The 26,012-nt window shown below is 43.9% G+C and overlaps 2 protein-coding genes across 3 annotated transcripts in view; one reads left to right on the top strand and one right to left on the bottom strand.

Moving 5' to 3' along the window:
- The window catches only part of avl9 (AVL9 homolog (S. cerevisiase)), a 22,546-nt gene extending 5,788 nt beyond the window's left edge, over positions 1-16,758 (top strand). Inside the window, exons 3-16 of the mRNA XM_047568073.1 lie at positions 1,461-1,546; positions 1,699-1,770; positions 2,712-2,801; positions 2,895-2,961; positions 3,128-3,168; positions 3,256-3,294; positions 3,399-3,468; positions 3,567-4,042; positions 4,785-4,919; positions 4,999-5,218; positions 5,396-5,513; positions 5,982-6,035; positions 13,313-13,401; positions 13,673-16,758. Of these exons, the coding sequence (XP_047424029.1) occupies positions 1,461-1,546; positions 1,699-1,770; positions 2,712-2,801; positions 2,895-2,961; positions 3,128-3,168; positions 3,256-3,294; positions 3,399-3,468; positions 3,567-4,042; positions 4,785-4,919; positions 4,999-5,218; positions 5,396-5,513; positions 5,982-6,035; positions 13,313-13,401; positions 13,673-13,800 (1,685 nt within the window). The 3' untranslated portion in view covers positions 13,801-16,758. The remainder of the gene's footprint in view (positions 1-1,460; positions 1,547-1,698; positions 1,771-2,711; positions 2,802-2,894; positions 2,962-3,127; positions 3,169-3,255; positions 3,295-3,398; positions 3,469-3,566; positions 4,043-4,784; positions 4,920-4,998; positions 5,219-5,395; positions 5,514-5,981; positions 6,036-13,312; positions 13,402-13,672) is intronic.
- kbtbd2 (kelch repeat and BTB (POZ) domain containing 2) lies at positions 16,477-26,012 on the bottom strand. Of its 2 annotated transcripts, none has more exons than XM_047568071.1 (4): positions 25,756-26,012; positions 23,237-23,804; positions 20,463-20,628; positions 16,477-20,089 (listed from the first exon to the last, which is right to left on the bottom strand). In XM_047568071.1, the coding sequence occupies exons 2-4, from the start codon at positions 23,407-23,409 to the stop codon at positions 18,527-18,529; spliced, it is 1,902 nt and encodes a 633-aa protein (XP_047424027.1). In that variant the 5' UTR covers positions 23,410-23,804; positions 25,756-26,012; the 3' UTR covers positions 16,477-18,526. The 2 variants fall into 2 exon arrangements, with proteins under 2 accessions (XP_047424027.1, XP_047424028.1); XM_047568072.1 differs by lacking the exon at positions 25,756-26,012 and adding an exon at positions 25,347-25,731.

Below are 26,012 nucleotides of genomic sequence, written 5' to 3'. Positions count from 1 at the left end.
TTGAACAGGTTATCAAAACCTTACACTGAGTACCTAAGTCTGATTAGATTAGTCCTTCAGATCCGTCTTTGAGTGACTGAATCATTGCATGAATAAATATCAGTGAACATGATCAGAGTGATTTGTAGCTTTCAGATTTATGGCGCCTCGTGGAAGTTGAAATACGCAGTAGGAAAAAGGCTCTCAGAAGGACATTCCTCTTCTCTGTTGTTGGTAATCCTGCAGCCGTTCATATTTACGTCGTGACTTGTCAGAAAGAGATAAACTCAGTTGTCATTAGACATTAATGTATCGTCAGAGGCCTCTTTTTTTGTGGAGTCTTCAGCTGAGAGTTGAGTCCTGGCCTGTTGTGTCGCCCTCTGTCCACATGCCTGCGTCGCTGCCTCCTCTTTAATCCGTGACGTCCACAGTCTAACCTTTAAGAGTCGGCTGTCTTAACCACATTATAAAATTCTCCTCACATGAAACGAAGAAGTTGAGGTTTCTCCCTTTGGTTCGCCTGTGGCTCTGATTAGCAGTAAGGATCCAAACAACATTTTTGGTCAAAAAACAAATGGCTTGATTTAGTTTGTCTGTGCTTTCATGTTTAAACAGTATCTGTGGTCTATTATATTTTTCAGTTTTATACAGAGCTTAAGACAAGAAGGTGCAGTTGTTCTCAACATTTCTCTTTTTTTATAATATTCCACACAGTCAGTGATTCAACAAGCAGTTACACAAGATGAACGAATAAATGAAATATGGGCGTGAAGAGCAAAGAAGAAAATGAGGAAGAGGAAGAAGACAACAAAGATTAAGAAAGTAAACAACATGACAATGAAGAAAATGTAAATGGATAACATAGAACATAGAAGAACACAATTAAGAAGCTGATGATGATGATGATGGAAACATGGGAGAAGAAGAAGATGAAGATGTCCCTGAAGCACGTTTGAATATGTAAATACTCAGCTTTGAATAACAACTACGTGGTCAGAAAACCTGCCTTAAAACGTTCTGCTCTTAGAGAGAAGTCACATTTGAACTTAATCATGTGACACTCGTAATTAATAATCCAAACTTGTCGGGTTGTTGACATAGAGGGAGGGAGACCAGCACCCGTGAGCTGCTTGTAAACCTGGCTTCAGGTTGCTAGTTTATCCAGTTTGGCAGCTGACGGGCGGCTGATTTAAATCCCTGCTGTCGATCACTTTAAGTCTGTCCTGAACCTGTTGTTTCCCTCTGGTCACACATTCTCATTGAACTGAATGAGAAGCTGAGTCCGGACCTTTGACTGGTGCATGTGTGTCTCACACTCGTCCTCAGCCGGAGCTTGAGATCAGATCTCCGTTTCGTGCTCTGTGCAAATGAACTGCAGCTTTCTCTGTCTCTATCTACCGCTGTGTGAGAACCACTAACAGCTGATAATTGCATCATATATTTTTAACATAGAGATGTCACTTTGTCGTCTTGTTTTGCAGACACTGTGTATTTCCACTTGCCGCCCCTCAGTGGAGACATGAAGTGTGTCTATGGAGTTTCCTGCTATCGCCAAATAGAAGCAAAGGTTTGTCCATATTACACTTTCTGTCATTTTAATGGCAGTAATTAGATGGCATCATCGTGAGCATAGTTTTGAAGCTGGTATTTCCTGTTTGCTGGAGACATTTGCACAGAGTTTTGTTAATTAACTTTTTTTTTTTTTTTTAATGCCTCCAGGCCCTGAAGGTCCGTCAGGCTGACGTTACCAGGGAGACGGTTCAGAAGAGCGTCTGTGTCCTCAGTCGAGTGGTGAGTCAGCCAGGGGGGATGATGCACTTATCTTAAAACAAAACGACAGAATTGAATCAGGAGTCAGGTCACAGAGGCTGTACAATGTTAACTGTGACCTTACTGGGGTCATTTGGAGAGAAAAGGAGGAGATTTATGTGTTTTGTTCTTATTTCCTGGCATCTTGACTCCAGCGAGGCTCTGTTCTGCGTCTCCACGCAGATTCATATTTAAGATTTAAATCAGCTCTTTTTTAAAGCTTCGCTGTGAGACCACGTCGACCTTATGAGTCGTTAAATATTTTGATCTGAAACTGTTAAGAAATAGTCTTTTATTCCTTTAGCTTTTTTTTCTCCAAATCCTGCATCGTAATGAGCTCAAGGTTATTAGATCCATTTCTAGAATAAATAATTCAAATTTGACTTAATTAATTGTTTTGTCATTACTATTAAATTAAAAATAAACATGTCCTGTTGATAACAGAATTATTTTTACATTTTTTTAAATTATTTTATTGTTATGAATGAGCCATTATTTTTTGTTATTAATATATTTTTGTGAAAATGCATTAAAATAACAACAGGAGATGCATCTAAGAGCCCTAAGATAAGATAATCATATAACTTATCCCACAGTGGAGCATTCAAAGTGTTTATGTCCAAATAACAATCAAACTGTCTGTTTTTAAGAAAATAATTAAAAACAATAATGAGGTTCTTGGTTCTTTGAATGATTAAATGTTAAATGCTGCAGAAGTTACCAATGAACTTCAGTTTAGAAAGAATCTATATGGGAATAAATCTAGGCTGCTGCTTTTCTAACTCCTTTGATTGTTCTCAGTATAGTTTTTTACTTAAAATCTGCAAATAGTGATTGTTGTTTCTGCAGATTGAAAGTTCCTCTTCTTTGTCCCGTGAGTTTTTTATGGCTCGTATTGTAAATGACTGATGATACATTTCCAGCCTCTCTACGGTCTACTTCAAGCAAAACTGCAGCTCATCACGCACGCCTACTTCGAGGAGAAAGACTTTTCACAGATCTCCATCCTAAAGGTGAGAAAACACTCCGATCCAACCTCTTTTTTAATATTTTATTTTTGTAACCTTCCTGTTACTCACTCCACTCATGTCCCGTGTCCTCTGCAGGAACTTTACGATCACATGAACGGCTCGCTGAGGGGATCCTCTCTGGAGGGATCACAGGTTTATCTAGGTACGTTGAACCGGACGGATGTTGTATTTTTTCCTTTTCGGGGAGTCTAGCAGCCATGTTTGTTGTTTGTTGTTACTGGTGGCGTGAGAACATGTGATCACAAAAATGTTCATGCATATTTCTCTGAGGGTAAATTCCTCCTCTGTTGTTGATCCTCTCTTCTCAGGGTTATCACCAAGAGATCTAATACTGCACTTCAGGCACAAGGTGGGAAATGACAAGATCATTTTAAGAAGCTAAATGAAAAACCAGGCTTTTCTTAAAACTCAGTAAATCCTATTTTTATCTGTTCAGGTTCTCATCCTCTTCAAGCTTATTCTGCTGGAAAAGAAGGTGAGACCTCAAACTGATACGAATCGTTCCTCCTTTCTAGCCGCACATGTGAAATCTGATCCTACAAATCAGTTGTTTTCATCTTTTGTTGATCACGTTTGCAGGTCCTGTTCTATGTGTCTCCTGTCAACAGACTAGTTGGAGCTCTGATGACGGTTTTATCGCTGTTTCCAGGTCAGTAACTCAAAAGGGAAGACGGAGGGATCAGTGTTGACTGGTTTTGTTCGTTCGTGTCGTTTCTAAGATGATTTCTAAGAGTTTGATTCGTGCAGGTATGATTGAGCACGGCCTGGTGGACTCGTCTCACTACAAACCTAAGAGCAGCGTGTCGGAGGACCTCAGTCTGGTGGAGAGCATCTCTGGAGCTGAGGAGTTCGTCTCTGTGTCCGCCACCGACATCGCCAGCACCCCCCTGGAGCTGGAGACGGCCCAGTCGGCCTCAGACGCCCTGTCCTCCGGGAACAGCACGGAGGGGGACAGCAACCACCACCTCAAGCCCCCGACGCGCACCTCTCCAGAGTCCTCCGAGAGCGACTGGGAGACTCTGGACCCCAGCGTGTTGGAGGAAACCGGTCCTAAAGAGGCAGCCGAGACGGAGCCGGGGCTCCCGGACGCCTTCGACTCCAAACCTGGGACGCCCATCACTGTGCAGCCGCAGGCGGTCAGCGATCAGGGAGCTGTCAGCCAGGGCCTGGTGTCGGGTCTGGATGAGGACCAGTACGGCCTGCCACTCGCCATCTTCACCAAGGTAACCTACCAGTGATTAGTGTGTTTGATTTTACCAAACAAAGATGGGGTCTGTGGGAGTCACTGAGTCCGAGACACAAAAGAAAAAGAATAAAACTTGTCGTCTTTGTTTTCCAAGTTCTCTTCTAAGTTGTTGTCTTATTCTTCTATGTTGTCGTCTTCTACCGTCTTCTCTTCTTCATTGTCTTCTCCACAAAACTAGCTTCCATATGCGTCATCTTCTTCTGCTTTGTTGTCATCATTTTGCTGTCTTTTTCTACTTTTCTCTTCTTCTTCTTAGCCTTCTTCACGAAACTAGGTTCCACACGTGTCACCTTCTTCTTCTATGTTGTCGTCTTCTTGTTCGTCTTTTTCTTCTTCTTCTTTGACAACAACAATGCCCCAAAACTTTGTTTATTATGTTTGTTTTTTAATAAATGTAATGGGGTACAAACAGCATCACTAGAAAGAAGCAAAACACTCTTATATTCAATCAAATCATCTTTTATTCATCTGCCAATGACTTTTTTTGCTTGAGAAAAACTCTTAAAAAAAGTTCTCGTCTCTGAATTAAATATAAGATATATTACTTTGATACAAAGATGTTTCGCTTTCATGAAATTCCCTTTTTGCTGTGTACATATTTGCTCTGCCTCTTAAACTCTTAAACTAAACTTCTATAAAAGCAAGTTGATTTGTTTAAACGAGCCTCTGATGTGTCACCAGTCGTTAACACAGCGACCTTTGCCTCCTGTCGTTGCCAGGGTTACCTCTGCCTGCCTTACATGGCCCTGCAGCAGCATCACCTCCTGTCAGACGTGTCGGTGCGAGGCTTCGTTGCCGGGGCGACCAACATCCTCTTCCGCCAGCAGAGGCACCTCAGCGACGCGATTGTTGAAGTAAGTTTTGTGCGCGTGTTGAATATTTCCGCTTTGAGCCGCAAGTGTTTTAAATCACCGGCGGTCTTTGGCGCTGCAGGTGGAGGAAGCTCGCATCCAGATCCAGGACCCGGAGCTCCGAAAGGTCCTGAGCCTGACGACGGCAGACCTGCGCTTCGCCGACTACCTGGTGAAACACGTGACGGAGAACAGAGACGACGTCTTCCTGGACGGGACGGGTTGGGAGGGCGGAGACGAGTGGATCAGAGCCCAGTTCACCCTCTACCTCCACTCGTTACTGTCCTCTGCATTACAGCAAGGTAGCTGGAAACAAAACACTCACTTTTCTGCAGGTGTTTCTGCATCTTCAGCTCGGTCCATTTCGTCTTTCCGTCCCATCTTCTGCGACGATGCCCCAGAGAGGCCGTAATGAACCTGTAATCGACTTTGTAAATCCAGTTACGTTCGCTGATCGCTCGTTCTGTTTCCTGTGGCAGATAACGAGAGGCTGCTGGCTGACTACGGTGCGCCCTTCGTCACGGCGTGGAAGATCACCCACAACTATCGGGTGTGGTACAGCAACAAGCACCACGCCATGACCGCCATCACCCCAGGGTAGGTGAACAGGAGGGATGTGTGGCAGGCGTGAGGGCAGAATATGATTTCTGTTATTTATTCAATCATGTTGCGCTGCCAGTGGACACACACCTGATTGTTTTAATATGTGAAGTAATTCATTGTTTTTCTGCATGTTTTATAGCAGCTGGATTGATTTTAGCTGAGGCACACTTAACAACTAAAAGAAAGTTGAGGCTTTCAGGTTTATAGATTTAAAAAGTAGAAATAAAGAAGAGATACAAAACGTTTTTAAAAAGTAAAATAATTTATGGGACAGAAATGAGATGAAAATAATACAACTAGAGGAATAAAAATAAATAATCACAAAACGACCTGAATAGAAGCTTCCAGATTAAGAACATCTTCTAGAAAAATAAATTGTGATATAATACATCTTTTCTGTCATCATCTTATTTTTTACATATTAACAAAGAGATCTCTTTATTGTCATCTTCTCCGTTGTAGTCACCCGTTCCAGGGCCAGTACAGTGTCACAGACGTGAAGCTACGACTCTCACAGTGAGTATTCCTCCGTCCCTCTGTCCGCTCACTGTCGCGTCAAACATGAACAACAGACGAGATGCAGAGGCAGCAGCAGAGCTGTTGACTCGCTGTCAGGGTTCATCAGCTCAGCTGCAGCTCTGTGGATTTGGTCCAGAGCGTGTGTGATGCTGCTCTCTGGTGGCTGTGAGAAGAATCAACATCTGCAGGTGCAGCTATGAAAGTTCAGTGTGGCTGTCATTTATAGCTTCATGCTAATTTGAAAGGAAAGAAATTTAAAAACGTACTGCAGATTATTGAGTTAGTACTTTATTAAATGCGCTTTCACCTTTTTAATAAACCAAAGACCAGCTTGAGAGGCGGCCGCCACATTTGCCACGGATATATGTTCAATTACTGAGCTGCATTTAACTCCTTCAAGTGGAAAGACGGGAGGGAAGACAGACATCCCTAATGTGGAGGAATGGGAATTAAAACATCCACTGATCAGCCACAACATTAAAACTAGGACTGGGTGGAATGACCAAAAATGTATATTATTTTTCTAAATTCTGACGTTTTTTTTTTTTTTCCATTCATAATCACATGTTCACAACATTTTCTACTGGTTGAGAGAGGAATTAATGCAGTATATTGACTAAGGATGGACTATTTTACTGTGATGATGAGTAAATACTGTAGAATAATTCCACACTGGTAGTAAAACAGGTTTGCATGGCCTTAAAGTTGGCACAGCCTGCTGACGTGGAAAACTGGGAACATAGAATAAAATAAAATAACAGAGAGAATTAAATGTTAGGATGAAATGAAGAAACAGGGAAAATTACGGTTTCATTTATTTTGACACATTTATTCATATTCAAATATATTTAAACTGCTATGTCAATAGCAGCAAGACCAGCTACCGTAGTAGTTGTAATCTGTGCGTAACAAAGTTTTTTCACATTCATGGGGACATCTTAGGGGACAGTTTTAGACAGGGGACAGGTCTTCCAAAACGGGGACTGTCCCCAGAAATTGTGGACGTCTGGTCAAAACAAAACAAAAAACAAAAAAAAACAAAAGTCTTCTCGTTTTGACGCTTAATTTTCACACCATTTAATGTCGGTATGAACCAGTGTACCACCCGGCCCTAATTAAAACCAATTACTATGTAATATTTTCCTGGGAAACCTGTGTCCTGGTATTTATGTGGACGGTCCTTCTGCCACTTGAACATTGTGGACCAAACACACCTCACAATGTAAAAGAAAACATGATCCATGAGACTGGACAACCTTCTTACAATAACCACTTCACACCCACCAGTGGTCGTAATGTTATGGCTGCTCTGTGTGTATACTGTACATGAACAGACAAATTCAGTTGATTTTGGAAAACTTAAATTAAACACAACTCAATAAGTATACCCATGGATCTATTGTTAAAAATAAAGTGGAAATAAGAAGCTAAAATGAAACAGCAAATATTATAAAGAGACTTAAAAATAAATAGGCTCTGAATGATGCTGATGAGCTTGACGGTAAACGGTCGTCTCGTTTTAGACCACCGACGTTTGCATTTCTAAACGCTGTCAGGCCCGGTGCACCCGAGCGCCCCGGCCTCATTCTTCATGAATGTGCGTTGCAGGCAGCAGCAGGCAGCGTGTTACTTCATGCTGTGTTTGTGGGTGGATATAGCAGGTCCCGGGCCGAGTGTCTCATATCAGCCACGGTCATTAATTATGAGCGAGTTTCATTCTCAAAAACGGAGCCGGAGACTTCTTCGGCCTCGGCTCCCGTTTCATTCCAGGAAGCGTGCATGAAAGGCGACTCCGTCCACAGCTGGAGCGCCGCTCCTAGTGTTACGCTCCGGATAAATGCCCCGCCGCAGACACACACACACACACACACACAGCCTCCTAACTTAGCTTTACACTGAGAACACTGAGGCCGATCTGCTTGGCCGTGATGCTCGGAGCTCTCCCTTTACCTTTGGGTGTCCGGTGACACGGCCGCTGTGAAATTTGTCGTGATGCCTCAGTAAACAAACACAGGCAAACAACCTGCAGAGCTGTAGATTAGTGTAACTGCGCAGTATCAGATCAAAGTTTGTGGACGCACGACTTCTTTACAGCATGACGAGGAAGGAAGTGTTCTATGTGAGTCAAAGTAAAAACTGCTGAACTTACTAAAAGTTCACTTTTATTTTTGTTAATCTATGTCTGTTAATTTCCTAAATCTAATCTGAGCTTCCAACCGACTTTAAATGTTCGCATCTGATGTTCAGTGAAGCTGTTTATCTGAGAACGCGTGTGTGAAAAGCTCACAAACACACACACACACACACACACACTTCTTGTGTCAGCCTGAATATCCTCCTGTGTTAGAGCCTTGCTCCGACACAAAGCCGAGGCAGGAAATGAGATGCGTTTATTCCTGAGAAGCTCTCGTGGCCGAGTGCCAAACTTCCTGCCTGCGCTCCCCCAACTCCAGCCACCACCACCATGCTGGCTGTAAACACCGTGTTATGACCAGCAGAGCTGTAGAGTCAGAGGGTGTTAATCAGTTTCTTAAAATCATCACTAAAACAGAGCGGGGACATGTGATTCTTTTCATTCAAGCATTAGCTGTTAATCACATATTTGTCCATAAAAAGATCAGAAAATATCCACTTACAGAACTGAATAAAATATAAAGAAAGAACTAATGGGACTTTTTGATTTTTAGATATTAAATTAAAAATTTAGTCTGTAATAAAGTGTGCAAACTAATGGTCACACAACTAAATTATCAGATTATTAAAAATACTTAGTAAATTTTTTATATCTTTTATATCACGATCACTTTAAAAATGTAGGACATCCCTAGTTAACTTCCCACACGCAGAACATCATCAGTGCTACTTGACGTCAACTCCCCAAGTCTGTAAAATAGTTCTGTTAATCCGTCAAGAAGAGTTTCCGAGTATTTTCTCGTCTATGACATAAAACAACTAAGTCAGCAGAAGATATGAGAATTGCTGTGCTCTGCGTACGAGAAATGGGCTTTTTACAAAGCCAACGAAAACACGTGTAGAGTGCTGAGCTATGTGGCGCAGAGATTTTTGGGATTTATTTATCGTGTTGTCCATCGGTCTCGGGACATGTTCCTCATCCCCAAAGTGTTGCCTTGTTTCCTCCCAGCGTTCGGGGACGGCAGAGCACTCTCCCTCGCTTTCCTGCATCAGTAAACACGAGTATTTTCCTGCAACTTGAGACGGGACGACGAGGGGGGAAGTCGGGGTTAGTGGGACAGACTGTGATGCATCGCACTTGTCGGGGACGTTGGTTGGGAAACTAATAAAAAGTCCTCGCGCTCCCCTCAGCTCGTCACTGCATTAAAAGAAGAGCCAAACATGCTTTTGAATGTGCTGTTGTGTGTTGTGGAGGTGCTGGAGGCAACGTGAGGCTGAGGCTTTTTGTGTTCCCTCGTCGTCGGTGTCGGACAAAGAGCAGCCCGAGGCAGAGATGTTCTCAGGAGTCATGTGACGAGCTGCACGGCTGCAGGCGGACACACACTGTTAGAGGATCTTTCTTTATTGTCAGTGCCCCGCACTACGCTGCATAAGGAGCTGTTTATTTGGGTCAGCCATCAAGATAGAGTGTACGCAGGCGTTCGGGGGGAAATAGTGCTTCCTATTCTGTTGAGATTGTTGAAAAGCTTCTGTTACTTTACCTAGGTTACCCCTTCAAACACTGAAAGTTATGCACTTTTTTCCCAGTATGACATTTAAACCATGACCCTGTTGGTCATTATATTAGTAATATGCAATAAATTGGAAAAACCTGTGTTCTGAGGGTTTTAAATTCCTCTTAGCTGCCAGTGGGTTGTCACAAGACACAGATCTGGTGGCAGACTGTTTAGCCATGCAGCACAGTGGTGGTTGGCGCTGATGTTTGTGGGTGGAGTTTGCATGTTTTCTCCCACTGTCCAAAGACATGCTCGTTAGCTCCATTGATGACTCTAAATTAGCTGTAGGTGTGAGGGTGAATGATCTCTCTGTGTTAGCGATAGCCTGGCGACCTGTCCAGGGAGTACCCCACCTCTAGCCCAATGACAACTGGGATAGGCTCCAGCTCCCCCATTGAACTTAGTAAGCAAAAATTGTCAGAAAAATGGACATTTTTGACCTATATTGCAGCCAGCCACCAGGGGGCGCTGCAGATGCTTTGGCTTCAGAGGCATACATTAGAGAGAGTCTGGGCGCCATGTTTGATACCTCGGAGGGAAGATTCTACAGTCTAACCCTATGGGGTGCATCTGCTATTTTGAAATAAATGTCTTATTTTCACCATTAACGGGCCTTTAAATAGTACTGCCAACATCTGTCAATATGTAATACTTAAATATCCCAGCGTCTACTTGCTTTAAATATCTTAAATGAGTCTGTAAAATGTTTTGTAGCCCAATCGCCTTATCTTCAGTGTCCCGTGTTCATCGGCGTTCAAAGTTGGAATTAATTAAAAAATTATAAATACTCTAATAATTATACTTATATAAATAGTGAAAATTAAACTAGTCTTACTGTTATTTAGTATTATCACTTGTATTATCATTATAACATTAGCACGCCAGCCATAATAACTTAGTAGTGACCAAGACAAAGTTATGTGTCAATTAAATTTGGCTAGCTATATGGACATTTATTACATACACACATGGGGTTCACAGTATATATGAGGTTAGTCGCTATTTTTCTAAGCCTTTAGCATAGATAACTAGCTAGCATAAGACTAGCATAAGTCTTGGTTAACTTCAAACTTCATTCATTTATAAAGTGATGTTAGGTGTTTTTGATATCAAGGTTCGCATTAATGATGGTGTGACTTTATTTTTCCTATATCAAATCTTAACAAACACCAAAGAGGCACATTTACATTTACCTCACATAACAGAGAGAAATCAGTTGGCATCCAGTTCTTCATTTTAATCTTCAGCTCCCGTGACTTTCTCTGTTTTTATTCACTGGGGAAACGGTGACCAAAAACATGTTTCCTGATACTTTGCTGGAGTCACAGACTGAGCACTGTGGCATATTTTAACTTTGAATCCAACTTTATTCTCTGTTATTGCCACTTCCCTACGGTTAGACGTATCTAATATGGCGCCCATGAAACACGTGACCAGCTCAGAACCAATCAGCACAGAGGGATAGCTCAGACGCTCCATTCCCTAGTTGGCCAGACTCTCTCTAATACACATCTCTCACTTGGCCTCACTTATCTGTCATGGCGTCCACTTTTTTTACAGTCTGCGTTAGGCACAAGTAAAACAAGTTAGGCACATTTTGTCAAACTGCGTGACTACAAAAAGTCTTGCACAATATTCTGAGAAATATGTGATCTAATTCATTCTCGGATGAAAGTCTGAAACAAGATGTGACCAGTTTTTATGCAATTGTCTAATTTCTCTATTTAAAAACTGTAGTGACAAACGCTGCTTTGCTGGGAATGCCTGACAGCAGGTCTCTTACTTGAAAGTGCAGACAAAGGGAAGAGCAGCGAGGACAGATTCCTGCTGGACGTGCAACCGAGGAGCCAGATTATTGATCCTAGCAACAGGTGCTTAGCAACAGCGGCTTGTTTGGTCGATCCACGCAGCGTCCCGTGAGCGATGGCGCGCCAGGGCGGCCGTCTGATTCTGAGACGCCACAGAGTTGACGCTTGGTCGGCCTCGTTGTCTGGAGGGCGGCGTCACGCTGGTGCTGCGGTCAGATCAACACTGGATCCGTCGGTGGTTTGCAGGAATGACAGCACACGTCTGAGTTCCTCCCTGGTTTTAGGTTTCATAAAAAGACTTCACGTCCTGCAGGTCTCTTTTAGATTCACAGCCTCGACAGAAGTATTTTCCATCTCTGACCATAATTAGGAAGGTGGGAAATATGTAGTATTCTTATGAAAAAAAACATAATTTCTCATAATCTTTTGATTGATACAGATTATTTCATCTGGCAGGCTGAAACATTACTGGAAAAGTCTGATAAACAGATCACGAAAACATCATGAGGTGGTTTGTTACTCATAATCTTGTAGTTGTGGATCTTTAATTAGATCTCAGTTGGATTTGTTATCTCACGAGAAAAAAACTAAAAGAAAATTTGCTCTTCTTTTGTGACTATTACATTCTTTCTTCACATTTACGTATTTTATCTCGCAAGAAAACGATAACAAACATTAGAAACCAGGAGCCACTTCACTTCTATTAAGGTCTTTCCTACTGGCAGACCACCTGACTGAAGTATTCCTGCGGTCACTCTGTCAGATAGGGTCATAAATTCTTGCAGAGTGACTTGGCAGACGACACGCTGGACTCTGACCAATCGTTGCCTGCTGTGTTTCATGATTTGCATTACTTACAGAGGAACAGTTTGACCTGACGGCACCCGCAACATCCGTCCTCATTTGCGTCTCGCTGTTTATAGTTGTGCGGACAGAACAGTCCTCTGTGTTTTGTGTGTCACGGTGAAGCTTTCCAGATGCGAAATTCTATTAAAGCCTGAAATTTGCTGTTTTCAAATCACACAGTTCTGCCAGAACATACTTGAAAGGCTCGAAAAGTTAGATTCAAGCGTATTGACCCTGTCCTTGATTATATCTTACGGGTACTTCCGTATGTTCTTTTGTACTCTGTTAGAGAATGATTTTATTGTATATTTTTTTATTTTGCTATTTCAGTGGTTTAAATTTGGTTCTGAAAGTCTTCACTGTCTTTTTTTTTCTTTTCTTTTCTTTTTTTATTCCGTATCTTAGATTTCTGTCCTAAAGAGTCCTGAATGTCTCCATCTTCTTCTTCTACACACTGTGTAAAATGAGTTTCCAGAGCCCTATAATTTATTTAATTCCCCTTTGGAAATCTTTTTTTTTTTTGTTCTAAATATCTGGCTCATTAGAGGCCCGCGAGTGACGGACGTCTGCTCTCGGCAGCTGCCGACACGCATCCCCCCGCCGTCTTTTTGACGTCGAGAGCTCAGATAAAGCCAGGCGGGGCCACATTTAGCCGCTCCGGTTGTTGTGAAACGTAGCCGGCTCGTTTCCGCTCTCAGGTCAGCTCATCAGGTTCACCACCTGTGGCTGCTGCTCAGCCTCTCTCTGCTGTTACATAATCCCCCCACCCACCCCCAACTCCCTCTAACAGGTTGGCGCAACATTTAGCAGCAGCACTTTTTGTGTAGTTTGTTTCCTGGAAATGGAGGAAGAATTCCTGAAGTGTCACGCTGCAGACGGGGAGGGCGAGGCGGCGGTTCTGGTTAGTGAGCCTTTTGTTTTCTCTCCGCAGCTCGATGCAGAACAGCGAGCGAGGGAAGAAGATCGGGAACGCCATGATGACCACCAGTCGCAGTGTGGTCCAGACCGGGAAGGCCGTGGGTAAGAAAGGTCCAAATAAGTCATCTGAGGGACCTCGTGAGGCTCAGTGTACAAGTACCAAACATTTGAAGTTCTTTTTTTCTTTCAACTTCCCTCGTCTTAATCGGACATCACTGTCTTTTTACAGATATGAATATGTGAATTTAAACACTAGTATTAATACGATTAGCTTCATGCTATCCTCTGGTGCAATGAGTGTAAGTTATGCTAGGTAACTGCCAGTGTCAGACACCAACATTAAAAGTCAGATCTCTCGGTTTTCCGCTCTCAGGTCAGTCAGTGGGCGGAGCGTTGACCAGCGCGAAGACGGCCATGTCCTCCTGGTTCTCCACGCTGGCCCAGCCCGCACAGATAACCACCCCGACGGGTCCCGAGCCAGACGCAGAGGTTAAACCATGACTCTCGAAAACCCCCCCAGTGACTGTGTCTCCTCGTCCTCCGTGAGCCCCGCGCTCGTTTTAGTCAGGATGCGAGCGTCTTTCTTCAAATCTGAGTCTGAACCGTAGAACCAGGGAGTCACCAAACCAAGATGGAAGGTTCTGAACTTTTTTCCAGCATCGCATTAAGCAGGATGCCACTCCGGGCAGCAAGGCAGCACTGCCATTACACTAACTGTACAGTCCATATCCACTGTGAGGCAGGAACTGCCACTGCTTTTGATCAAAACCAGAAAATTCGGCAGGCTGCATTATGTCTGAGAGCCTGTTTGTCGCTGCTGCAGTGTGGTATCGCTGGATGCTTTTCTGTGAGACACGAAAGATGCTGTCTCTGGGTTTGCGGTGTTCACTTTTCGCTGCGTATTTATACAGTTTGTCTATATATAGCTGACTATTTTGCTGAGAATGGAAAAAAAAATAAATCTGTCACAGGATTTGTCAGAATAGCATGAGCTGCAGCACCTTGAGAAATGGTTTCACATTTAAATCCACTCTGACTCATGTTGGTCAGCTCCTCTGGAGAAACACTGTGGTTCTTGTGGTATTGTGTAATTTCAACTAATGTCCAGTGACTTAAGTATTAAGTAACAGTTTTTCAAGGTGGATTCTTTTTAATTTCAATTAAGTGTGAGCATGCAAAAAAAAAAAAAAACTGTTACAAGACTGACAAAATGCAGCTGATGTTGTAGAAGTCGAGTCACAATTGAATACGCTATAAAATAACCAGGATGATATGTAAACACGTCACGGTAGCTGAAGCATTTTAGCCGACAGTGTGTTAAACCAGCTTAACTAAGATCCTTTTTACTGTTTAGTTTGAAAAGAAACACATTCACGAACGTATCCAACAAAGTTTTGATGAGACCAAAACTTAAAAGAAGGTGAAGATTAGAGTCTGAACTTCCAGGTAGCTTTAGCTCGCTACCGTTTTTAGCATTAAAGGACTAAATAGATGCTAAAGGCTTTAGCTAACGTCACAAGAAAAACTAAATAAATCAGTGTCATCACATATGCATTGACTGGGGGTACTAAAAATGTTATATTATAGAATTATTATATTATAAAAAACATTATATAAATTCATTTTCTTCTTCAAAGCTTGTTCAGTACATTTTTAATTAGTTTTGTCGCAGCCCTAAACTTAACTTACTCAAAAAATATTAAAATAAATGACACAATTACTAAAACAACCACAGTGTTCTCACAGAAATCCTTGAGAACGTAATGCCTGACTTGTCCCTTAATTATGAAGGAACCTGCACCCAGCTCTGTGTTTTGAGGTGTTGTCAACCCTCACCCAGGCCTTTTTGTACTTTGCTGTCAGTAAATATAAATATATATAATGGAGATCTATATTTAGTAAAGCAGAAGATAGTTTAAAGGCAGTTAACTTATTTATTTGTTGTGTAACTTTTTAAAAATATCCATGTTTTGTCACGACAACACTGGAACAAGTCCCAGTCTGCGGACCACTGTATGTATTTGCACAGAGCAGTCGTTATATTCTTTCCATGTGCATCTTTTCCTCGTGTACCTGTAGTTTCGAGGCGCTCACAGGGCCTCTTCCCTCCGCGCTACAAGCCCTCGACAACAGTTGGATTAAAAGTGGTCCAGTCAGCATGCCCTGTCCAGTCCAGTTCAGTTTTACAGCCGTCATGAGTGTTTGCTTTTAAATGTTTGCTTAGATTTGGTTTTTCTTTACACCTTCTTCGGCCACTTCTGGAATTTTATTTTTACTTCTGGATTAAGTACGGTAAAATTACAGCTGCTTTTTTTTTTTTTTTTTTTTTTTAAATCCTCTGATGATATATTTTCATTTTGTATTTTAAAAGAAAACGTGAATGTATTGTGAACTGAGATTCACGCGATATTTTTCTTGACAGATGCTTTTAATGTATTGGAGAATCAAAGTGATATTATACCCTATTGCTGTATTAAAAATAACAACAAAACAGAAATAGCGCGGCCTTTTTTCGTTGCGGGAGCATTCTTCTAATCCTTTTGGGTTTATGTTTGGGAACAAATGTGGCTCAGCCAAACAAAGCAGAGGCAAATGTGTGTTTGTAGAGAGGGGCTGTTGTTGTGGTGCCGGCACATGGCTCGACAAAAACACACCCATGCGCCGTCCAATAACTATTCGGCAGCTTCACAGGGACCTCGAGAACCCGTTGACCTCGGGGCAGGCAGGAACTCACACCCACTGATCCCGACTGAATAAATAATAAAGCCCGATGAGCCGCCACCGAACTCGCATGGAAACAGAAAAATAAAAGCAAATACACATTAGTTTCCCACCATGAATCAACTCATTTCATGTAATGAAATTTGAAATAGTGCCAGTTGTGTATTATAACACATTCAATTGTGTGACTCAAAAACTTTTAAAGAATATGTTTAATGAATATATATATTTTTTTTAACCAAAAAGAATCATTTACAACTGACTCAGTCACTTTTTGTAGACTTTTCAATAAACCCACCACATCCGAGTCAAAAACAAACCAAACAGGAAGTCAGTTTCAGGAACGTTTTTGGTATGTTTTTTAATAAATTAACGTTCATTCAAAATACAGTGCCAAAGGAATATGATGCAGCCAAACATGCTAGTAAGGTTTGTCATGAAGCACCTGTGCTCATGTTTGTTTTTTTTTTTCTGTTTTTTTTCTTTTTTTTTAAAGTTGGAGGAAGAACCCCTCCCCTCCCCGACCCGACCCCTTCTCCACTGCTGCTAGTGGTTGCCGGGACGATTTCCATAGCAACAGCTCTGGGCCAGCCCTCTCCTCTAATAACCCATCAGCAGCAAGATTTCTCAGTATTCACTCAGAGAAATGAAATCCGATAGGAAAAATGGACATCTACCCACAATCACACTACAGTAATGTCTGATATTAAATTAAAAAAAAAAAAAAAAAAAAAAAAACACTAATACAAAATAGACCTGGTTATTTTCCCCCACGCTAAAACAGTTCTTTTAAACATATGAAAAAAAAAAAGTTTTTTTAAGCAGCCTGGAAACAAATAATAATAATAAAAAAAAAAACGCATGAGCCCGAAACCTATGTTTGTACTGTGAGTGGAGACTTGCGGAGACCCTCTTGGAAAAGCTGATCATGTGACGATGGATAGAGTGAGGTGTAAACTGCTGGTTGTGTGGAAGATCTGTGTGCAAACAGACTTGATGGACAGGCTGCGGAGGCGCCATAGTGGACTCAGGGTGGAGGGTGGAGGGCGGAGTGACGAGGGAGGAGGAGAGGTGACGGGCGACTGGACCTGCAGTCGCCCTCTTTTTAAACCCTCCCCTCCGCCTCTCACGCCCCGTCGGCCCTTTCAATCCCATCCGGAAAAAAAAAACAAAAAACTGGTTCCTTTGAATCTGCAGGACCTTATGATGAAACCGTTTTTTTTTTTTAAAAAAAAGGAGCACTCAGCGGACAATCGAACGCACCTGTAGGCTATGAAAAGCTTTGCTAGTTTGCGGAGGCCGGCATGATTAGACAATGGAGAGACGACGCGGCCGTGTTGATTGTTCAAACAGCGACTCGCCCTCGCTCCTCTGCAAACATAATATATTAAGGTATGAACACACGTCAAAGAATTAGCAGCAACGAAGGCCGACTGTGACGCTGCCTCAGGCCGCTCGTACATGGACCAAACTGAATTTGAACGCACCACAAAGACAACAACCAACGGGTAAAAGAGGTAGCTGGTATGGAGAGTCTGCTATTCTTTATTTAAGGAGGCCAGGAAGAACCGGCCTCTCCTGAAGACGGCCGTGTTGTTGAAATATCTGTGAGTGAATGTGAGGGAATATTTGTTTTAAGAACTGCAAAAGAAAATCTCTTCAACGTTAAGGTCAAATATTCTCTGGTTCGTCTTAAATGTAAAGACTTGCTGCATTTCTCTGTTTTCCAACACTGTAAACGAAATACTTCTTGGAGTTTGACCGTCTTTTCTTCTTCTTCTTCTTATATCAAGAAATCTGAAATTATGACACTGCAGCCGAGCCAACAGCGAACTTTTCAATGCCTACAGAATACGACGTTTGAACAACGATTTTCCGTAAATTCTCCTTCGTCAGTAACAGAGGGTAAGAGAGGAAACCACGATCTGGAAGGGGGGGGGATTTTGGTACAGTTGCCATTGTCATTTACGAAAAGGTTTACCAGTTTTTTTAAGTGCATCGTCGACCTCGTCACCATCACAAAACCAGCTGATGTTTAGATTATCACATTGTAGAAACAGTATGACAGATGTTATAGTATCTAACAGATGTCACAGCTGATAAAATAAGAAGGAAAATAAAATGAGAAATTTCCAGATTACTAGTATTTGGGTGGGGGGGGGGGGGCGTCTTTTCGCTTTTTTCCAGCTGCTCTGTTAAATCAGCTGCATCCTCCGAAAGTCCGGCGATCCCTCCGCAACACGGACGACGTCGAACCAGGGTGGGAAATTAGCGCCCGCCGAATCACGCTGAATTTCGACAAAACGTTTTACGACCGAGTGGCTGGTGAATTTAAACTTCCGTCAGTGGCTGGTAGATGTTCACATTTTTTGAAATGGGTAATTTCCCACCCTGCATCAAACCCTTTTTTTTTTTTTATCTCAAATCGGTCGCACCCTGCTCCCCCTTCATGTTCATCCCTCAGTGTAACAGAGTCAGAGAGGTGGGGGAGGGGGGAGACCAGGAGCTATACGTGAGGGAGGGTCACCAGCTCTCCGTCTACTTCGAATTCCTCGGCTCCGTCGGGGGAGAAGAGGTAGGTCGGGGGTTTCCAGGGGGACTCCTCCAAGCAGGAGGGGTACAGCTTCCCGACTGCGCAGCGGAAGTCCTTTCCCAGGTCCCAGAGCACGCGCTCGGACACGGGCTGCCGCAGGTACCAGCGGTCCAGCTCCACGTCGTACTGGTAGATGGCGTACTTGGCGCGCTCGTTCATGTGGGTCTCGCGCATGAAAATGCACAGCGAGTTGAGCAGCACGACCGCCCGCACGCACGGGTCCGAGTAGCGCTTGGCGGGGATGTTGGCGGCCAGGCGCCACTCGTTCTTGTTCACGTCGTAGATCTCCACGGTGACCGAGGAGCCGTCGATGGTGCTCGTCGGCAGGCGGATGCCCGAGTTGCTGACCACGTGGAGGCCGCCGATGTAGAAGATGAGGTCGCCGAAGGCGGCGGCGGACGCGAAGCAGCGGCTGGTTTTGCGCATGGCCATCTCCACCCAGGTGTCCGCTCGGGGGAAGTAGCAGTACATCAGGTCGTGGGTCATCACGTAGATGCAGTCGTGCGCCACCACCGACGTGCTCCAGTTCCAGGCGAAGGGCAGCGGGCTCATCATGCTCCACTCGTCCTTCTCGCAGTCGTAGCGCTCCACCGTCCGCTTGTTCAGCTCCCCGCCGACGTTGTCGCCCCCGATTGCATAGATGTAGCCGTCGCAGTAGACCAGCGAGGGCTTGATTCGGGCGCACAGCATGGGGGTTTTGGGGACCCAGGAGTTCTGCTGGGCGTCGAACCAGAAAAAGCTGTCGACCGAGCGGAAGAGGGCCTGGAACTTGCCGCACTTGCCGTGGTTGGTGATTGAGTTTTTGAGCGGGATCTGCCCGCCGGCGATGAACACGTCGTTGTCCGGGGTGACGAGCGTTCCCATTTTCTGCAGGTCTCCTGGGGGGTTGCAGAGCTTGTAGACTTTCTCCGCCTGCGGGCTGTAACACACTACCGTGGTAGGCACGGACATGGACATGACGTAGCCTTTGCCTTGACACGTTTCTGAAATGGCCTCCATGAAGATGAGCATCTCCTCCTTCGTCATGCCCAACCGAGGCTTGAAGAATTTGGGCATGGACTTGTAGAGGCCCTGCACCACCACCGACTTGTCGTTGGGCGGCAGGCCCTGGAACCAGGCGCGCTGGGTCACCTCCGACAGGGCGTCGATGCGTATGTGGCTGATGACGGAGGACAGGTGCTGCGAGCGCGCCTCCATGTTGTACTCCAACCACAGCATGGCCGCCTCGCGCACCGTCTCCTCCTTCTCCACGTTGAGGTTGTCGCTGCTCAGGATGTCTATCAGCAGCTCGTGGGAGAGCTGCAGGAAGGCCTCCTGCCGGTACACCATGGGGAACTTGTGCTCCACCATACGCTTGGCACTCTGCTTGAGCTCGCTGCAGCTGAACATGTCGCCGATGCTCAACATGCGCACGCAGTTCTCGGCGTTTATCTTTTTTACCAGATAGTCTCTGCACTGCATCAAGACGTCTTCCACCTGAATGGGGCAGAGAACAAAAGGCGAGATCAGGTTTTTTTTCCCCCCCAAAACAAAAGTGGATCAATAACACACTGTTGTTTTATCTTGTTAAATACTAAAGCGAAGATGTGACGGAGAAGAGAATGAACATCTGTACGCTCTGGCTGAAGACTACAAACTTTACGTCATTATAATGATTATAATCGAATTAAAGCTTCATAAAACATGTTGGCAGTAGACAAAAGGGGCAAAATAAACAATGTCACCACGTTTAATGAAGCTCACGGACATATTGATTCATTTTAGAGAAAGGCCCAGTAATCTAGAACAGCTGACCATTATCCAAACATACGGGAATAATACAACATGTGTTCGGTCTGTTCCCGCTGACCTGTAGGAAGCAGGCCGTCTCGTAGAGCGGCTCCACCGTGCTGTCGCTGATGGCCAGGTTGCCGGTGTAGGCGTAGGTGATGATGATCTGCAGGGTGGCCGGGTCCACGTTCCTCAGGTGGACGTGGGTTTGTTTGCTCTCGCTGAGGCCGCTCATGAACATCGCCCTGCGCGGAAAGACGACATCAGAGGCGCAGTCAGTCAACGCGGCAGCAGCTCAAAGGGGAGGAAGCGCGCTGCGAGATTTTACGGTGATTGAAGCTCGCTGGTGCGTATGTGAAGATCGTAATCGGCTGCTCCAACACCGTTTACAAATGTGGCCAAAATGTTTTTAACGGTAGATGTTTTCATGGCAAATGTGTTGTATAATCCACGGTCAGATTTCTATGTCATGTCAGCTTCTGCTATTCGAGTTGAAATGTCATTTCGCTTCAGGTTTTAAAAATAATAATGATTTCTGATTCAAATCAGTCTTTATTGGAGAGATTTAATATCGATTTATGAAATCCTTGAATCCATTTTTTTAAATTTATGTAGTTATTATGTAGTTCCGACAACTTTCCATCAGTATTTTAAGGCTCTTTTCTGCGTCATCGTCTTAATCACAACTAAAAAGCAGATTTAAAATGACAGAAGTCACAGTGATGGATAGAAGCTTATCAAACAACACAAAACTTGATCTTTTTCTGTCTGTTGCCCAACAAATTCCCCTTTATCCTGACATTTGCCAACGTCCACGATCAACTTTCACATTAAGAGTAAAGGTCTGAACTCAAAACAAACCCACAGAGTGTGTGAAGAAACTTCTAAATCTGTCTTGTTCGCCGTTTTTCTTTTAAATAAACACAGCCCTCCTAATGACAGTGGGCCATTTGCCAGAGTTGCTGGAAAAATAGACAAAGCTACCAACCAGAGTCTGGGTACCTGTAATTGGCTGCTGCAGCTCTTCACCTCCCACTGAGGCCATGTTATTTTACAGCAACATCCAGTGAAGGCTCAATGTTAAGATTCTCGAAATGTGCATCTTTGTAATACTTAATCTGATGATACGACAGCAGATACGAGGTTCTCTTACCATTTCCCCTCCCAGCTAACATTAGCTCTGTCTGCACTATAGGCCATTACAGCTAATTGTTGATTAGAAAATGTATTTCCTCTCAGGTACAGAATGAATGTACTTTGGCTGTTGGATGTAGTCTTTGCGGCGTGTTCAAGTGAAACTTTTTGTTCCAGACAGTGAAAATGTGACACATGCACTGCTGGTAGTAAATGTTATTACTGATGCATCTGCTTAACTTGTCCACCAACAAATACAGGCGACAACATGTGACGTTCATCTGTTTTTTTTTTCCCCTCGTGTTGCAGAAGCCTCAACAGAGCATCCACATTTAAACACGTCCGATCTTTTTTATCTACATCCGATTCTCACATTTAAGGCATCTGTGGCACTCCCCCTGCTGGCTGGCTGCAGTATAGCCATATATACACAGTAGAAATATGCGATCTGCACCTGGAGAGAAATAACTCTTCACCAGCAGGTGGCGGTAGTCTGGACTGATTATTCTAAACGGGAAACAGAAAGAGCTACTGTCAGCTGGTAGGAAGCTAGGAACAGCTACAACTCATCTTACAGAGCCTGAACCATGCCCATCATGAAAAACAAAAAAGAGAAGGGGTTCGACGGGTGTCAACACTGCAGGACACAGCGGGAAAAAGATTTTGGAAATAAAAAAAATAATTTAATTTAATGTATTTTAAATCAGATATAATGCAAATAGTGATTAGTTGTTGCCCTAATTATGGATGTGTCACTTTTGAGAGAAGTTTCGATGAGGATTTTTCTTAAAATCTTTACGTCAGTTAGAGCTCCTACTTTTTAACAATTCTTAACAAAATGGCCCTGCACTCCTGAACAGGGTCTTTTTGGGGGGTGTGTCTATATGTTGATCCCAGCAGGGGCTAAACCTGCCAGGCTGTATTAGGCAACCCTGCAGGCATACCCCCACTCCCTTCTTTTTCCTCTCTTTCTTCCCCTGTTTCTCTCTCCATCTCTCACCAAGACCTACGTGACCAGACTTTCCCCTACAAACACAGGCTCTCGAGAGAGAGTCCTCCCTCCTTCCCTGAAATGAGGCGAGCACGGAGAGAGGGGTTGCACAGAGCAGCAACAGACACACACACACACAAAAAAAAAAAAGGATGGCGGTGTAGAGAAAGCGCTGCGACACCTCTAAACCCTGAAGGGAAATGCTTTGCGTGTTCGCACCAGATAACGAGCGCGCGGGAAACGGTGGGGAGAGCTGAGTCCTCGAAGCTGTCGGGACATTTTCTTGGACTGGACATGTGCGGCAGGAGACGAGGGAGGGGTAAGCAAAAGGTTGAAATGCTGCATGAGCTCCTGTCATGTACAGATGGACTCTTCCCAGAGTGGAAGCTGCTCCTCTGTCAGATTCAGCGCAGCAGTATTTAATTATGTAATGTTGTGCGTACAAATGAGGCCTCCCCAGGGCCAACGTCTGTGGAACTCCACATTAGAGACTGCTTCATTTGTTCCGTGTATCAGAAATGGACTGGTGCAGAGGGCAACTCCAGTCAGCAAAAAAAACAACTTATCAACAATGTGTTGCATTATTCACTGTAACCGTAGGGTCTACACAATGACAGTTAACAACCAGCTCATCACAAAGCATCGTTACAAGCAGCCCGAGGTTGTTAAAAAAAAATTAAATCATCGACATGTGTTAGTCCATGCCCACAACATGAGGTAGCACTCACCTGAAATAGGAGCTACATGTGGCAAGGACCATCTTGTGACACGGGAACTCTGTGTCCTCCACCAGCAGTACAACGTCAGTCAGTAATTTCTGTTCATAAAAGAACTTGAGCTGCTCCAGCAGGGAGACAGCGTAGTCCGTGTTGACCGGCCTGCGCTCACTGAGATCCGACATGGTTGCATCCCATGAATCGCGCCCCAGTTTTGAAAAGTCACACGGCCGGCAGAACCGGACTCAAGACAACCAGGAGAAAAAAAATATATAAAAATATATTCAAGATCCAAGAGGATAAACGGTGGGGCGGACAACTCTTCAACACCCCCACTGGTCCGAGTGGAGGTGTTCAGCTCCTGTGTGAAAAAAAATATTCGCTGCTCCTTCTGGTGGACATGAGCTGAAAGCTGAGAAGAGGCGAGAAGGTTGTGGGACTGGGTGTCAACGCCAAAGGGGTCCGGGGTGAGGAAGGGGCTGTTTCACCACGTGAGTCGTCTGTTGTCTGAGGTGAGGCACTGGGGACCGGAGGTAGAGAGAGAGGACTACTGTCACAACACTGCTACATCAGTGCTCATCTGAAAAACACAGGAGGAAAAAAAGGCAGTGATGAGTCTAGAAACCAGCAGTACAGAAAAATGATGCTGACTATATCTCTTATCACGTCGAGCAGCCTGACTACGGCACGCATCGCCTGCTGCCATGCAGAAACTGCACTGACGTTTTAGGCAAAAGTAGAACTACTACTTCACAAAAACATTTTCATCAGTGGACTAGGGTATATAACAGAAATATTTCAGTGTTCAATTCTGTCATGTTTCACACCCTTCAACAAACATCCTCTAAAATATGATCGTGCAGTTCCTAATACGTGTCAACACATGTGGCAATGAAGAGAATCTGATTCTGTTTCACCACTTTTCTGACACCATTTCAACCTTAATTAAACTTTAAAACAGTCATGAAGGAGGATTTAGTACAGTACTGTTATATTGTAATAGTTTCCACTTATCAGTCTGGTGACTGTATATTCATACTTTGTGTGGCTAAAATTGCCCGTAATATTGACAAAACCAAGTTACGAAATACAACAAAAGCATCTATATGACAATTACAGCCTTAAAAGTTTGATTAAAGTTAAATGTGAAATGCATTAAATATAATCTGACTTTAGAATAAGAATAAAAAACAAATTACAAAACTTTAACAGTCCAGTTGCCTTTTAGATTACCATGACCTGGATGACTGAAAACCTTCACAGACACAACTACATCAACATAAAACTATATTTTTAATGCTTTAGAATCATTTCTACACATAAAATGATAATTTTCCAATGTACAGTAATAAAATAAAATCTAATATCACTATGTGGGTTGAAGATCTGATAAATTTAGGGACATATTCCAACAAACATCTCCACACCTGGTTCAGATCTGCAAGATTGTGATACCAGCGACCACTGGACAGACTCTGATCTTATGTCATATTTTTTAAGTTTTTTTTTTTTTGCCTTGTGTTATAATCACGCCCTGCCACAGCTGACAGCATGACACTAAGAATATATGCAAATTTCTATGAACACTGACGAATGCTGTAAGGCTAGCGTGAGCTAGCATTTCTAGCATCCTGCAGCTAACCGGGATATGCCACAAAACTCATCAACAACAGATCAGCATCGTTTAGCAGTTAGCTTTTTGTATGTTTGCTACCAAGTTATTAGTACATCTTCCCGAACAATGTGTGCAGAGGCAGCGCGGACCATCGTTCACTAAATGACATCCTTCACCTCACCTCCCGTTAGGCCATCTGCACACATAACTTCAAACACACTTCAATAGCTGCTAAATATATGTAGATATCAAGGTAAAGACCGATGACGGAAGACAAGCTCACGTATAACGCAAAGAAAACGCTTGTTCTCGAAGTGGAGGATAACATTTCTAGAGTGTTATACATGTTCGTACTAGCCTGATACTGGCTAGCAACGTTAACCACTGCTGCACTTTCCACCAAAACAAACCGTGTCTTCTTCTCGTTCTCCAACACGGCGAAGTAACATTACACAGACGGGCCTGCCGAAAAACACCCAAACACGGCTGACTGCAACACTCCTTTACCTCAAGAGTTCTTTCAGAGTATATGTTCAACGAGGGAGACGTCGTCGTATTTGAGCTGACCACCACATCTGATCAGATAGCTTCCATGTAGCCTCGCATTGCTATAAAGTTAGCAGCTTTAGCTCCACTTCGTCCCACGGTTCCGGCCGGGGTAGCTTAAACGTTAGGCAGCCGGTCTGTGGGGCGCATTCATTGAAAGACGAGCGCGTGCTATCACCAACTCAGCGGTTAATTTGTTACTGAGAGCAGCAGCCAAGTTAGAGAGAGAGAGAGGGAGAGAGAAAGCGGTCAAGCTGGTAGCAAACACACAGCTAAGCTACGGCTAAATAAATGTAAGCTAGCTCCGCCACTGCTAGCTACCTGACTTCTCACGTAAACCACAACAACAGCGGAAATCAGCGTTCCTTACATTAACGGCGGGCCGACTGCGCACACTGAACCGTCGCTGTGGCTTTTCTCGTCAGCGGAGAGTGTCAAATGAGCTCCTCGGTCCGAGCTGAGAGACATTAAATAGTGCAGCGGACAACCTTTCAGCTCATCACCAGCGCCTGAAAGACCAGAGGCCAAACGAGCACACCGCGCATGCGTCTGAATCAAGCGGCTATCGGAGAGATAAACAGAGACCCCTGGAGGACAGAAGGAGACACAACAACTGGAAAAACCCCT

This window comes from Mugil cephalus, chromosome 18 (genome assembly GCF_022458985.1).
Source record: "Mugil cephalus isolate CIBA_MC_2020 chromosome 18, CIBA_Mcephalus_1.1, whole genome shotgun sequence".
In the NCBI taxonomy this organism is placed as follows: domain Eukaryota; kingdom Metazoa; phylum Chordata; class Actinopteri; order Mugiliformes; family Mugilidae; genus Mugil; species Mugil cephalus.
This window is presented reverse-complemented; position numbering and strand designations above follow the sequence as displayed.

Excerpts from the sequence above, each read along its gene's own strand:
- kbtbd2 (XM_047568071.1), bottom strand. The coding sequence starts at position 23,409 with ATGTCGGATCTCAGTGAGCGCAGGCCGGTCAACACGGACTACGCTGTC. Across the intron at positions 20,629-23,236 it reads ACATGTAGCTCCTATTTCAG|GGCGATGTTCATGAGCGGCC; the intron begins GTGAGTGCTACC and ends CTTTCCGCGCAG. Across the intron at positions 20,090-20,462 it reads AGACGGCCTGCTTCCTACAG|GTGGAAGACGTCTTGATGCA; the intron begins GTCAGCGGGAAC and ends TGCCCCATTCAG.